Source organism: Alosa sapidissima, chromosome 5 (assembly GCF_018492685.1).
Source record: "Alosa sapidissima isolate fAloSap1 chromosome 5, fAloSap1.pri, whole genome shotgun sequence".
Taxonomy (NCBI): Eukaryota; Metazoa; Chordata; class Actinopteri; order Clupeiformes; family Clupeidae; genus Alosa; species Alosa sapidissima.
This window is the reverse complement of record NC_055961.1, coordinates 7372102-7386552: the sequence shown is the minus strand read 5'-3', so window position 1 is coordinate 7386552 and position 14451 is coordinate 7372102. Positions and strand designations below refer to the sequence as shown.

Sequence of the window (14451 nt, the reverse complement as noted above, 5' to 3'; positions counted from 1 at the left end):
CAAATGCCAGTGAAGTGTGAACGCCACCTGCTGGTCACCTCCATGTTTGCAGCTGACAATGACCTTAGGATCCCAAAGACTGTCACAAGGCCTAGCCATCCTCAAGAAGCTGGAGGAGCTAGTAAAGCTAGTAAAGGGAAGATCTCATGCGAGACTAGCACATGAAAGACTGGCTTTCACAGTGGAGAAGACCAAGCAAAATGAGGAGAGAGGGAGCTGAAACATATAGAATTTATTTGACCAAGAGTAGGAAAAAAAATACAGAGGAGTAGAGGAAACAAGCTGACCCTGTTATAAACACATCACTACCAAGAAAACTGGAGGGTAACAGATTGAAAATGCCTTGTTCACCATTAGGTCTCTTTACAATTCCTAATAATCAATTTAAAAACAGCTGCCATTTTTTTTTTTAATAACTATACTCTTTTTTTATATATATTTATGTAACATTCTTTCAAAACATTGTGCAAGTGTTTTGCTGGTATTCCACAAATGGTAAACAAGAGTTGGTCCAGTGCATTATATAGTGACATTACGTATGGAATTACGGACTTTCAGCTGGCCATCTATACCATTCCACGACTACCTCTACTATAACAGAGAAAATAAAAAAAGTCAGTCAAATGGCGTATTAAGAAGAAAAAGATCAGTGGCAAAGCTAGGCGTTTGAGCCTAATCCAGACAGAAATGAATCTGTTACATCTTGGGAAATGGTTAAAAATGATGACTATTATTGCAAGGTTTTCTGGGATGTTGACATGATAGCCTGATTTTAAATGACCACGTTTGCTGCACTTGATTACACCGTAAGCTTGGTAAGGGAAGGACTGGATGATTGGTTATACTGAGAAGCAAGAATACTGCATAGGAGCTAGTGTGTTACAAGAGGTCAAGCGTGTCTGTGGCACAGGGCCCCTAGCTCTTCCTGCCAGTGACCCAGGGTGCTCTCTGCACAGCTCCGCTACAAAGCAGAGAAAGAGAACAGCTGGGCACAACCACTACCAAGGTGCCCTCTATGTTATACCACCAGACAGGGCAAATAAAGCGTATGAGTTAATAAACAGATGTTCTTTCTACTTTGACTTTACGGTCCTAGGCTTTTTTTTTTTAGCATGACGTGGGTGCATTCGAAACATCACAAAACTACCACAAACTTGGTGCTGATGCAATAGGTTCTCATCACATAAAGCTTAACGTCAAAAATGTTGGAAAAATTCTTTTGGCGACAATGAGAATTTCTTGGTGACTTTCCTCTAAGCTCTCAGTGAAGTTTTTCCTTTAAATATGTTGAGTCAAGTTAGCATCCACATAAGTCTAATATTAAGTGTGCCAACAACTTTACAAAAATTTGGTTTGAGTGTAACAAAACAAAAAGAAAAAAAGAGCATAATGAAAAGAAAACACACTTTGACTAGTATATCAATCATGATGCACACATCAACACAATTCATGTCAAAGAAAGGAAACAAGATACATAATTTATTCACACTTTACAAAAATCTCTTTCTGCTACCACAACACCACCAGAGTCAATATAATAACCAGACAAGTTGTATTGAAATGAAGCTAAAACAGAAAAGGGAGGGGGGGGGGGGGGGGGGGGGGACAGAAAAAAACAAAGGACACCGGAGGGGGACAGGAGTGCCCCCCCCTTTCACCATTTTTAAAGTACTCGGTGAAAAAAAAAAAAATATCATTCAGTTTGCTTTTGTTTTGTTGCTTTGTGGCAAAAAAGACCCAACAACCTCCAAAACAAAATAAAACAATGAGTAGCTGCACCACTGATCTGCATTAAGTGCTTGTCAATCCATTTCCTTTTAAAATAACCTGACCAAGAGACAGACAGAGAGGGAGACTGAGAGCGAGGGAAGAAAGAAAGAGAGAAGAGAGAGAAAGAGAGAAAGAGAGAAGAGAGAGAAAGAGAGAAGAGAGAGAGACATGTGCATGTGAACAATTGCTGCGAATCGGAATTTTTGGGTGGCTATTTACTACAGTGCCACTATGGTGATGCAAAATCTAATAGCTTCCAAAGCAAACGGTAGTCAAAAACACATGGACAACAACCAACGAAAAAGTCCATTTTAGTTCCTCTCAGCCTCTGAAAAGATTTTTTACAGTAGCAGATGGACTGGGAGCTTTACCCTTGGCCTTATGGTAGAATGCATAGGATGGCACTATATGGAAAGGGAGGGTACAGCTGAGATTTAGCAGTAGTTACATATAACAGACCAAAATAACACATTTTCTTAAAAAGAAGAGATTTGCCTGAGTCGGGGGGGAAGTGGGCTGTGGCAGGGGTGAGGGACAGGTCAGTGGCAGTACATCCAGATAATCATAAAAAACAGCTAAGGACAAGCATAAAAGACATCAACCAAGGGCATGATTTTAGCATGATAGGGTTCTTCAATAAGACAGAAAAAGGAGGATTAAAAATCAGACAAAAAAGCATGTGTTGTTTTTTTTTTTCTTAGAGACAAAAGCAAATCATAGAAGCAAACTCAAGTGAACAGCAAAAACAGTGACTTTTATGATCCCGATTACTAAATTCTGGGCCACTACTCCAATTAAAATCGTGAGCGTCAGCTCGCATAAGGCCTGTCGCACCCAAGATGTTGGGCTCAGCACCAGTGTGTACTTAAAAACAGAACAGGACCAGCGCCTCTGGGCCTCGTACACTACAGATGATCTTCAAAACGGATTAGTGTGTGTGAGTCTGAGAGTGTGTATGTGTCTGAGTGAGTGGTGTGTGTGTGTGTGTGTGTGTGTGTGTGTGTGTGTGAGAGTGTGAGGAGGGTTGACTGGATGTGATAAAAGACGGTAAAGGTAAAGGTTATTGTTTATTTCAGTCACGCGGCTGGCTTATGGTCCCCCCATTTAAAGTAGCTGCTTGGTCTTAACTGGCCTTGGGATGGCATGTTCCAGAATACCTCATTGTTATCAGGTAGGTTGTGACTGTAGTTATGAAAAGCCCTGCATGTGACTTAAGGTATTGCCTTATGTTTTTTCGTTTTTTTTCTTAAAAAGCTTCGATTTCTGTAAGTAAACTTACACGGAATACTCAGGACCCCTACATTTACATACAGTGTGAAAAGTATAGAACATTTTTTTCTCTTAAAATTGTGCCCCAGAAAAAAGGTGATACAGAAAAGATTGACCTTAGCGTCCGTTTCAGTTAAAATCCATTGGGAAATTGACGAGTTAGCCATACCACACAGCTCTCGCAAGATTCAGATGTCTGCAACCCCTGGCCCCGCGGCAAAGGAAGAGGCCCCCGTGTGGTGTGGTGTGGCTCCCCCTGGTGGCTCGGAGAACTACCTGCGTCCAGGCAGGTGGATTCCATTGACTGAGGGTGGGTAGGGGAGAATCAGCTCCAGTTGTGCAAACAGCGAGAAATGATCGGAGGGGACGTGGGGGTGAGGACAGCCGCTGATATTGTTCTCAGAGAGCCACTGGCCATCAAGGGCCCCCAACACACCCAAGACGTTGAGCAGAGGCTGAGAGAAGAAGATGTAGTCGATGATGCCCTGCAAAGACAGAAGGGGAAAGAGGGTTGAACAAAACCGCTGGTTAATTAGTCAACACATCTCAATGCCACTTAGCACAAAAGGCCCAATGACATTGGATTGGATATTGGAGACCAGTGTTGAAGACCGTATCTGTACATAAGATATAATCTACCTATGACTCAAGGCGAATCAAAATATAATAAAAACAGATCAAAATAAAAGGTCTCCTAGTTACTGTTGCTAGCTCCAGACATTTTTTACAGAGAGCTGGCATTAAGGACATGACTCATAACTAACCAGTCATTCACATGAAAGCAACTTGATACAAGCTTTAAGTGCCAAGAACGTCTGGATACTGTACAGCACTGCAATCACACTTTAATGAGTGTACTATGAAGCCAGACTATTAAGTATTAGCATCAAATATTAAAGACTTTCCATTGTCTGTTGCTTTTATATTGAACAATACAATGGCTAATGTCCCATTTCAGCACATACTGTTGGTCTTTACTGAACAAGTGTGGCATGATCTGTGGGTCTCACCTTGAAGTCGAATGTGTAGTTGGTGTAAGGCATCAGACCATTCTCATAGGCACTCTTCAACTTGAAGCCATGGGTGATCCTGCCGTTGGACGTGCCATTCTTGCCATTACAGTTGAAGTTTGTCAAGCAGTCAATGTAGCGCAGCTCCTTGAAGTCCTTGTGTGTGCTGTCCACTCCGCCCGTACTCAGGTACTCCACCACACCTGTAACACACAGAGCGCTTGGTAAGGCCAGGCATACCTCAGGCTGTAAGCTGCGCCGGCCAAGAGACCAAAATACACACTCACTGTAAACACTGCAGTAGATTAGATCCCAACATTCACCTACTTTCATAGGTGTTATGGAATATATTAGTCTTGTCCAGTATATGTATTCTACGTCAACTATGCCTAATGTCCATCAATCATATGAATGTGCTGCAGAGCTTAAAGAAAGGTGTGGGTTTTTGAACATTCTAACATAAGATTCCGTTCTACAACAATTCAAGGTTCTAAAATTCTATGTTGAATTCAATGAACCCAGATATTCTTTAGAACATTAATTTTCCAACATTCCCGTCACACTGGTGACAGTATACCTTTAAGTTAATACACTGAACCCAAAACCAAATTGACCAGCCTTAGTCATGTGGCTTAATTAAACAAGCCACCTGTTACAGGGGAAAACCAGAAGAAATCTCTGCCTGGGACAGAGTTCACACACAGAGGTCAGTGCGACTCACCAGAGTCAGGCAGAGAGTTCAGGTCAGCACACAGGACGAGGGGGATGGGGTTGATTTCCCCGGAGACGGAGGAGAGCTTGAGGCTGCGTGTGGCCTTGTCCACGATGTTCTTCACCTCGGACAGGAACATCATGGTCTGCACCAGCTTGACGTCCGAGTACTCTGGATCCCAATGCATGTGGGCGTTGGCCACCAGGAGCAGCTGTTTCTCTATGCCATGCAGAGACTTGCCGGCTAAGGGAGCGGAGATTATTTTAGGAGGATGCCGCTGTTCTGTCAACCACTAAGCAAACCACAGTTATGACAAACGTGTGCTCTCAGTGTTGTGCTTAGCATCGTTTGTTCATTGATATTCTAATGTTTTAAGTGGCTTTGGATAAAAATGTCTAAATACCATAACCTTATCAATATCCAGGAAAGGAGTATTGGGACAAGAGCAATTCTTACCAGACTGTTCCATCACTTCTTTGCGAACATCCAAAAGAACTGCCACACCAATGTTGTCCTTGGTCATCACTCGGTTGAGCATGACCTCGGAGCCTTCCGAGTTAGCCATGGCCAGCTGGTTGAACTCCACTGTGTGTTTCTGGACCAAACTGAACCTGAAATCATTGACAGGAAAGATGGATAGACACATTATTCCATGAAAAATAAATCAGAACCAAAAAAAACAAACACATCCTGACCCAGGCTCTACAAGAGCTGGAGCCACACGGTATAAAAGGTGCCATGCGTGTTACAGTGCAGTAGATGAAGCAGAGTGGACGGTGTCGGGACTCACTTGTCGGTTTTGTAGAATATCGCACAGCCGTCCACATGTTTGCGGTCAGACTCGGACATGGTCCTGGCTCGTGACTTTGGACTGAAGAAGCCCTCGTAGCCCTGCTCCTTCAGCTCCACCAAGAAGTAGTTGTAGTACTGCTCAGTTTCAACTTCCTGTGAACGAAACAAAACACACAAGACCAACATGAGATTGCTTGCTTAGCCAGTATCATTACTACTGAAGTATCAACTGAACTGGCACATCCAGATACACTCAGTGCCATGAAAATTATATAATATTTCCAATTTAATATAATACCAAATGCCAGGTTCTATTTGTTCAGTGATTTAAGAAAAATGCCACAACAGAGACTCCAGCACAACTGTGACCATAAACTTAAGCTTGCCTGCAAGCTGATGATGTCTGCACTGCAATTCATGATCTCCTGCATGATGGACTTCTTCCTGTAGTCCCAGCTGAGGGCCCAGGGTGGGCAGTAGCCGTAGAGCTGGCGGGTGGCGTACTTGTCACAGAGCACATTGTAGCACATGACTGAGAACAGGGCTGCCGAGGGAGGAGGGGAATGAAATGATTAATATCACAACGTTATCATCCACAGCAACCTGTACTTTCATACATGTTGGGTTGGGCACGGCACAGAGCAAGACCGTTGAGAGCCCAGTTCAGGTGGGCTATGACTTGAGTCACGAACAGAAAACGCATCCATCAAAAAGCGATAAATAGTTTAGATTTAGTTTTAGATCATTTGGTCATGAATCATTTCACTAAGCAGGATACTGTCTATGTTTAATGAGCAAACAATGGATCAGTGATATAAACAGGTGTCCATTTTTAAGAACATATTTCCTAACCAAAAATGATTTTGAACAAAAAGAGCAGGAGACTGTCTATGAGCGGTACCTGTTGGTCTTGTCCGATCTGGGTCCTGCAGCGCTATCCAGGAGCGCGGAGGAGGTGGCTCAGTGGACACTGAGGGGAGAAGGAGACTCAGTCACTGTGTGCTGTCCAGCAGCAACAACTACACTCTCCCAGCACAGGCACCCACTGGGAGGGTCACAGAACCACTCAATGGCGCCAATTTGACCCCCCCCCCCCCTCCACACGGTCATACTGTTTCAAGGCAAACAACAACAACTATGCCTACACAGGGCTACACATACATCTCCAGCAAAGCCATACATCAGAAACATGAGCCTTCATGTGACGCACGAGGAAAGAAGTGCAAGGCTAAGCAACTCACCACGTTTAGTGCCTGCAAGATTGTCCAGCAGGTAGTTCAATAGCCGGCGCGTTCCATCCGGTTCCTGGTAGAGGTTTAAGATTTCTTGTGCAAGTGGGTTCCCTGTACATACACGGTTCAACACAAGTTCAGTTCTCTGACAACATATACATTATGCAGTGTTTCCCACAGAATTAAATTATATTTGTGGTGGTAGGGTTGCCGAATTAACTTGAATGCAACAGTTTTTAACAAATTAGCGCATTGTGTGGTGGTCAATGTTGATGATGTGGTGGGCCGCCACAAATAAGTCAATGTATGGGAAACACTGTTATGTTGTTATATGCAATTCATCATAATAACCACTTCCTACTTCCTTAGTTCAGCCAGACACAAATCATTCAAATCTCCAAAGCCTGAGAACCATGAATAGCAGGCTCATATGTCTGCTAATGTTTCATCACAACACAAATTCAGAATAACACTTGCTAAGTTGCAACAATATTCTACTATTCATATTACTAAAGAGAACACATATCAAGGAACAGCATTTTAAAAATAAATAAATGATAAAACTAGTGAAAACAATTCCATAGTCCCCAGTGGGGTGTACTACGAATCTCGATTAGTGGGTTAGCGAGGTATGTTGCGCTCAAAGCCAGGCTATGCTGTGACACGAACGTGGATCTGTTTTAGTGTCGCTATATCACCATGGTATCTTATGCTGTCAACCAAACCTGGTCGGGAGGAGGTTATGTGCTAAGTTATAGCTCAAATCTTGTAATCTACCGCACACTGACCAATCAATTGTCTTAAAAACGAAGTTCTCACGTGTAGGATTCTGTCATATATCTTACAGGTGGAGCTCCACCTCTACTAACATTTTGGATCTCACTTTAATAGTGCTGTGCGTGCAAATATCCCACTACGGACGTGCATACCATACAACAACTGATGACAATTGATTTATTTGATGTTATAGGTTAGACACAAAAAATCACCGCAGTGTAGATTAAGCTAACGCTCATGAATGCGGAAGTAATTGTTTTTAAAATAGAGGCGGTCTTGTGCGTCTCCACGCTACACGATTGGCCAAAGTCATCCCAACACCGAGAACGGGCACAGATCTGAGCTGAAAGCCTAGTTTGACAAATATATCACATAACTGCAATCGTAGTATCACTTAATGTATACCCGTATTTGTCAAGCCTCGATATGTCTACATAGCCTAGATATGGCTAACGTGCTTCGTAGTATACCCCACTGGACAGCACACTGTAAACAAAGCTACAGATACAATACCAGAAAAACAGAACTAATAGTTATCCTTCAGAACCCTCCACAGGATAGGGTTTAGTGAGGTGTACGGTAGCCAGAGCAAATAAACACCAACCTTTCAAGCCCAGTGTGTGTAGCTGAAACAGCTTTCCAAGTTCAAAAGGTAGAACCCGCAACTGGTTGTTATTCAAAAGCAGTTCCCTATGTGGGGGGAGAGCCATCACAAATTGAAACGTGGGAGCATAGGCACTTTCACAAAAAGCAAGAAAGAAAGAATAATTAACTGTCAAGTCAAGGGGCTGTTCAGATCCACAATCTGAATGGGAGTCTATTAGGCTATAATTTAAGATTGAGTTGACAGAAGAACTACAGATATATTGAATCACAATGTATTTCTCTGGGATAATAAATATTTGTGTGTTTGCAAGACTGTGTTCAAATCGGTACAGCCAAGAGATATGAAGGGTCTGAAGGGTAAACACTGAGTGTTAGTGTGCCAATCACCTCAGAAATATTAATACAGAAAACAAATACAAATAACCTGTAGAACCAAAGTGGAGCCGAAAAGCATTAACAACAAACAACATTCAGGTCAGTACTGTCTTCACAAAAACTACATTTAATCCTCAATGCAATTGTCACACCTATACACTACTGATAGAAATTACATAAACTATAAAACCACAGAGGCAAATGTATCCTTACAAACAAGACCGTAGCCTCTGACTAGCTCCCTTAAGTTCAAGTTCTCATCAGATATTCCCTCACTGCAAGTTTTAAGGTGTTTTCACCCCTTTCACCTCCAGGTAAATAGACATGCTAAATTACAAAACATTCAACACCCATTGGGGAAGGACCAAGATTGAGAAGACAGAGTGATGCAGACTCTGTAGATGCACAAAATTCCCTGGTTTGGGCAACTTGAGTTTGGGTACAACAGTGTTCTCTTGCAATGGGCTGACAACACCCAGAGATAAATCATTATGTCCAAACACATGCTTAGCTCACTTTTAAACATGCGAGGACACACAGGGTTGGACTAACCCTCGGACAAAAAAATGGCAGAGTGTGAACCTGTCTCAACTACATCTGAAGGTCATGGCAGCAATTTTGGCATACCTGAGAGACACCATGTTGCCAAGCTCGGCTGGCAGACTCCTTATTTTATTGGACGACAGGTCCAGGTACACCAGGTTTTGTAGTTTGGCAATGTCAGACGGGATGCGTGAAAGGGAATTGTCGCTAACATACAGTGCTGTGAGATGAGTCAAGGTCCATAATGATGGACTCAGATTCTTCACTTTACCTTTGAAATGACAACACACACAAAAACAAACTTTTTAACAGGATATATCCATAACCATCATCTAAGCGTACACATGAGATAATACCACAACAAACACTCAACACAGTGTCAGTGACTAACCAGTAATTTCCAATTCAGCCCAGTATGACTTCTTCCCGTTTGATGCTTCTTCACTCGACATTATTGTATACATGCGTCTCGGATCTGGAGGATCATATTTCTCCTTGGGCATCCCTGCAATACTGCACACAAAACAGAAAATGGTTGTGAACTTTCCTTCTCTCTCCACCTCTTCAGTAAAAAGATGTAGACAGTTACAAAGACTTGACCATCAGGATACTTATGATTATTGCGGCAATTCCATTATAGATCATTTTTGAGGTCATAACAATAAGAAAGAAATAAAACTCAGTACACAATTCTAGACCAAGGACTCTGTTTAAAAATAATTAAATAATTATCAGTTGCCTAAAGATAGTTATTGACACTTTGACACAAGTTGTCCCTGCAATAATTAATAAGATACAGCCTCAAAGGCCCAGTCATTAAAATCCAAATGGGATTTAATTTCAAGTTCAGTTACACCAAGATCGAACAGCCCGAATAATCCTTAGTGATTTGTTAGGTAGGCAACATAAAGAGGCCATCTACAAAAATAAGACTGAACTCAAAAGGTGGTTAATGTGGAAGACACCTTTCAGTGGTCCTCTTCAAATTACACAGTGGTATCTTGGATTCTTCTGAATCGTGGATATTAACGCACAATGTGGTGCTAAATAGCTTACTTTCATACATAAACATGTTAGCTACCTAGCTGGCTGGCACATTAGCATTCAGCAAATTGTAGCTGGCTAGCTGTACTACTAATAGAAACCTCTTTTGGAATCAAAAAGCCACTTGATAGAGAGGATCTCAAAATTGACTGCGCTTTCTTGCCCGTTACCTAATGGTTTCTAACCAATGGGTACCTAAGCCTTACTATTCCAGCAATAAAGCGCAGTTTGATAAGGTAACAGCTCATTCACACACCGATGGTAATGTTAGGAATAAGCCAAGTTAACAGTTGGAGACGCGAGAAGTTTCATCTCATCTGCTACAGGAAAACAGGCGTGGGTCTGTTTGAACTTGCTAGCAAACGCTTTTTGAACACCAACATACAGAACGGCATGTAGGCCAGCTCGTTATATACACACCCTAGCTGTGTTATATAAATCACCACTCGTTGTATTACCTTCACCAACATCGGGCAATAAACATATCGACATGACGCCTCTAACCTCGGGCTTCATACATATTGAGTAGTCAATCTAGCTAGCAAGCTTGTTATCGCGAGTTACCCTAGCTACATAACTAGGTTCACGGGCTAGCAAAGTTAACAGGCTAGTTAGCCAAGCAGCTAGCTAAGCCTACCAAACTAGAATAGGCTACAGTCACTGTATACGTGTTACTTGCAATAAAATCAATATCATTCTAAGCAATGTAACGTTAATATTTTATGTAACGTGGTGCCTTAGTTGGGGTGCCAATGCAACTTGTTTATGGACGTCTATGTGAAGCATAACGGCTCGTAGGCTAATTTCACTAGCTAGCTATATCGTCCATAAAGTGATTTAAAATACTACTAGCAAACTGCTAATGTTCAATGGCTAATATTTTGATTAGATGAGCTACACCACTCAATCACAAACCTCCACTAGCTACAAATTTACCAGTTAATAGAGCTAACTGTAGCAGAGTTATGTAACATTCACCGTAAGCCATGGATTGCTAGCTATCTCGCTCGCTACGTATTAACTTCCAAGCTAAATAGCTCGTTAGCTAATGTTATCATAATCCGCATAGATTGCTAACAAGATTCAACACAGGAAGTAATGTTCTCGTTCGTCAATAATAAAATTAGAAAAGAGGCGACTGCAAAGCTGCAGCTAATCAATTCAAAGCGGACCAAAATAACGTTAATCCTCTGAGGTCTTATTGTTAAAGAACACGCTAGCCAACTAGCTAGCTATCCGTATTCACTTGCAAACAATATTTCGTTAACGTCAACTCTTGTGCTAGCTAAATTACCAGTGGATCTACAATAGTCCGTTAAACGCATCAATACCGAACATTGGACATCTTCAAACACAATAACATAATATAATCAAACAAAAGGTGCCCGTTCTCGGTACCCTATGTTGCTCTTACCTGCAATAGCATAAGTTACCGATTCAGAGAGACGAGTGCGTGTTTCCTTTGTTTCTGCTCCACTTTGTATGCGTTGTTTCTCACTGAAAGCAAACAAGAATCATGGCGGCTGCAGGCTTTTCGGTCCCTGATAACAACACTTATGGTCATTGGCTCTCTTTGAAACCTCTCTGAAACAAACAACGCTATTGGATACTCGGAGCGCAAACGCCTACACAGTGTTTACGCTGGGAAATCAGATGAGCCGTGCTGTGAAGCGTCAAAATAGGTCGCTTGTCGGGAAGAATAATTCAATAGATATTTTCATCAAGTTATGTTTGAATCGATGTTTGCTTTATCACATATTACGCTAATAGTTAAATTTGAGAAATGTTAGCCCATGCTTTTTGATTTTTTGCTTCAACGCCTGAATAAAGTTGTCCTTAATTTGTGTGTTTGAACATTTGGGACCCATGGATTGACAGGACAAGTAGGCTAGTCTAGGCCAATTAAGAAGGCTATATTGTTTTGGCATGTTGTTCAGCACTGTAGGCTACCCTATTTATTGTAATGCTAAACAGGTGCATGTCAGAAAAGTAAAGTAAGAAACAAGTGTGAACCCATCTCTTCAACAAACAATGCATATTGTAGCCTAGGCTAAGCCTAGGCCAATTTTTCTGTTTCAGCAAACTCTGCCTCCGCGTCTAATAACCTTGCGTTTGACGGCGTTGGCTACGTCATATCACGGTCGGAAGGATTGTTGTAATGGAGGGAAATGAATATGATTCGCTTTTGTAAAAGAAAACCTCCACAGTGCAATTTAAAGAGTCTGCGATAGAGGGCACATGAAACCAACATTTTGGGTGGTTACAGACGGAAAGGGTGAGGAACAAACTGCAAAAAAGCAGAAAATGTAGTCTTTTGATGGGAGAGGCAAGCAAGCACTAATCAAGTCAGTCATCTCGGAAAACATTATTTTAGCCTAGCCAAATTTTTATCCAAATTGATTTCTTGATTTCATGATTTCTGTCGAGGGAGGCAGGCCTGTCATTTTATAGGCTACAGTGTAGCTTGTAGACTACATGATGGTAGCGTGGGTGAAAGCCATACATTCTAACCCTCTATCATATGCCAGACCAAGCGTAAGCATTGCATTGATCATTTAGTGGTTGTGTTGGCACAAGCCTGGTTCTTCTGCTTGTTACACTGCTTGTACACTGCACACTGGTTAAATTACGAAGAGATGATCACGAGTTAATTGAATAATAAGGCATTTCCTTGCAGCATATCCACATCTTTTCAACAGTATTGTAGTAGTTTATAGTGTCAACCAAATAGTCCTATATGAGAAACTCGAGGGGATCAGTCTCTACTAGGTCAGTCAAGACTATGTTCCTAGGTGATTCCTTTTTGGTGGAAAGAGTTTACATTTTTGTGATGTTGGGACTTTCTGTTCACCTTGCATTTAATTATTTAAGTTACCTTATGCTATATACATTCTTGGATAGTTTTGGGACTTTCAAGAAATGTTTAAAGACTCATCTGTTCACTCTTCATTTTATTTGACGTTATTAATAATGAAACTATTATTTGAAACTCAGGGAGTTTTAGTCGCTACTATTTACAGCTAGAATACAGGCTCAGGGATCCAGCAGTGATTTCATGCTAATTAATCGGTTGACCCTTAACGGTGTAGGTTTTTGAACGTTCTAAGTTCCGCAACAATTGAAGGTTCTAAAATTCTATGTTGAATTCAATGAACCCAGATATTCTTTAGAACGTTCATTTCTCAACATTCCTTTAATTAACATTGACTACCCATAGCATAATTTCAAACTGTAATCAAAGAGATGGGAGACAACAGTGCTCCTTTAACCCTTAAAGGTGTAGGTTTTTGAATGTTCTAAGTTCCGCAACAATTGAAGGTTCTAAAATTCTAATGAACCCAGATATTCTTTAGAACGTTCATTTCTCAACATTCCCGTCACACCGCTGTGACGGTACTCCTTTAAGGGTTAAACGCTTTACCCTCATCCAGGCAGGTGTTGTGACACTTGCTGTAGGCATATGGAATTCTGTAGTAAGTAGTCTGAACCAGTGCAAACCAGGTGTACATGAAATCTACACAGCTGCTACTACAGATAGTATTCAAGTTCACTGTTCACAGTCCTACTCAAAACTATAACAAGGGAAAGCATGTAAGGGATAATGGACGACACAGTGCTCGGTTATTAGAAAAATAATGCACGTTTGAGATGGTAATGCAGTCCAGTGGAGGGGCCGTTACACCTCATTGGAGTCATACTGCATTACTTGTTTAACAATACTTCCAACTGAGGTATACATATTCACTCTGGTGATTTTGGGGGGCCCAGACATCACACGTCTGGACTTTAGCATAGACTCTGTCACACATAAGACACATTCAGTCACACACATACACATACTGTACACATACACAAACACCAAAACACATACATGTACATGTAATTCATAATGTGTAATCATAGAGCCTAAGACAGCAACAAATTATGCAAAAGTAAATGACAGCAACAAATTATAGAAGTGTAAATAGTAAAGGCATGAAATCTGTGATAAAACTGATTAGAAAAGTGAAGGCATGTAAAAGTAAATCATTGTCATTCTGCCCAAACAGCATGCTGTTGACAGGGCTTTACATGATTGCTCATCGTATTTGGTTTTCTCATGAATGATTGTGAATGAATGAATGAATAAATAAATATATCTGACACAACTAGTTTGAGCTACAAGAACATATTGGCTCTGCCATTGCAGCGATTGCATCTAATGAAGAACATTTTCTATCTGCAAAAGCACTAGGTGCTTAACAAGGTATTTGCAGGCAACAATATGGTTAGACTATTCCTTAATGAGAGATAGGCATCCAGTGACTGAAAATGTTTTTGA

The 14451-nt window shown here is 41.3% G+C and overlaps 1 protein-coding gene across 1 annotated transcript; it reads right to left on the bottom strand.

The window, feature by feature from the left end:
- Nucleotides 1–217: 217 nt before the first annotated feature.
- cnot6a (CCR4-NOT transcription complex, subunit 6a) lies at nt 218–11695 on the bottom strand. The gene is made up of 12 exons (XM_042092155.1): nt 11545–11695; nt 9478–9599; nt 9171–9357; nt 8167–8252; nt 6795–6896; nt 6455–6523; nt 5940–6097; nt 5552–5706; nt 5218–5372; nt 4771–5004; nt 4050–4252; nt 218–3524 (listed from the first exon to the last, which is right to left on the bottom strand). Exons 2-12 carry the CDS (start codon nt 9587–9589, stop codon nt 3312–3314), a joined length of 1674 nt encoding a protein of 557 aa, XP_041948089.1. The 5' UTR covers nt 9590–9599; nt 11545–11695; the 3' UTR covers nt 218–3311.
- Between the last annotated feature and the right edge of the window lie 2756 nt (nt 11696–14451).

What these genes read in the sequence shown, in the direction of transcription:
- cnot6a (XM_042092155.1), bottom strand. Translation starts at nt 9,589, where the DNA reads ATGCCCAAGGAGAAATATGATCCTCCAGATCCGAGACGCATGTATACA. An exon ending in GGCAACATGGTGTCTCTCAG is followed by an intron (nt 8,253 to 9,170) that starts GTATGCCAAAAT and finishes CCCCCCACATAG; the next exon opens with GGAACTGCTTTTGAATAACA. An exon ending in ACTACACATTCGACTTCAAG is followed by an intron (nt 3,525 to 4,049) that starts GTGAGACCCACA and finishes CTGTCTTTGCAG; the next exon opens with GGCATCATCGACTACATCTT.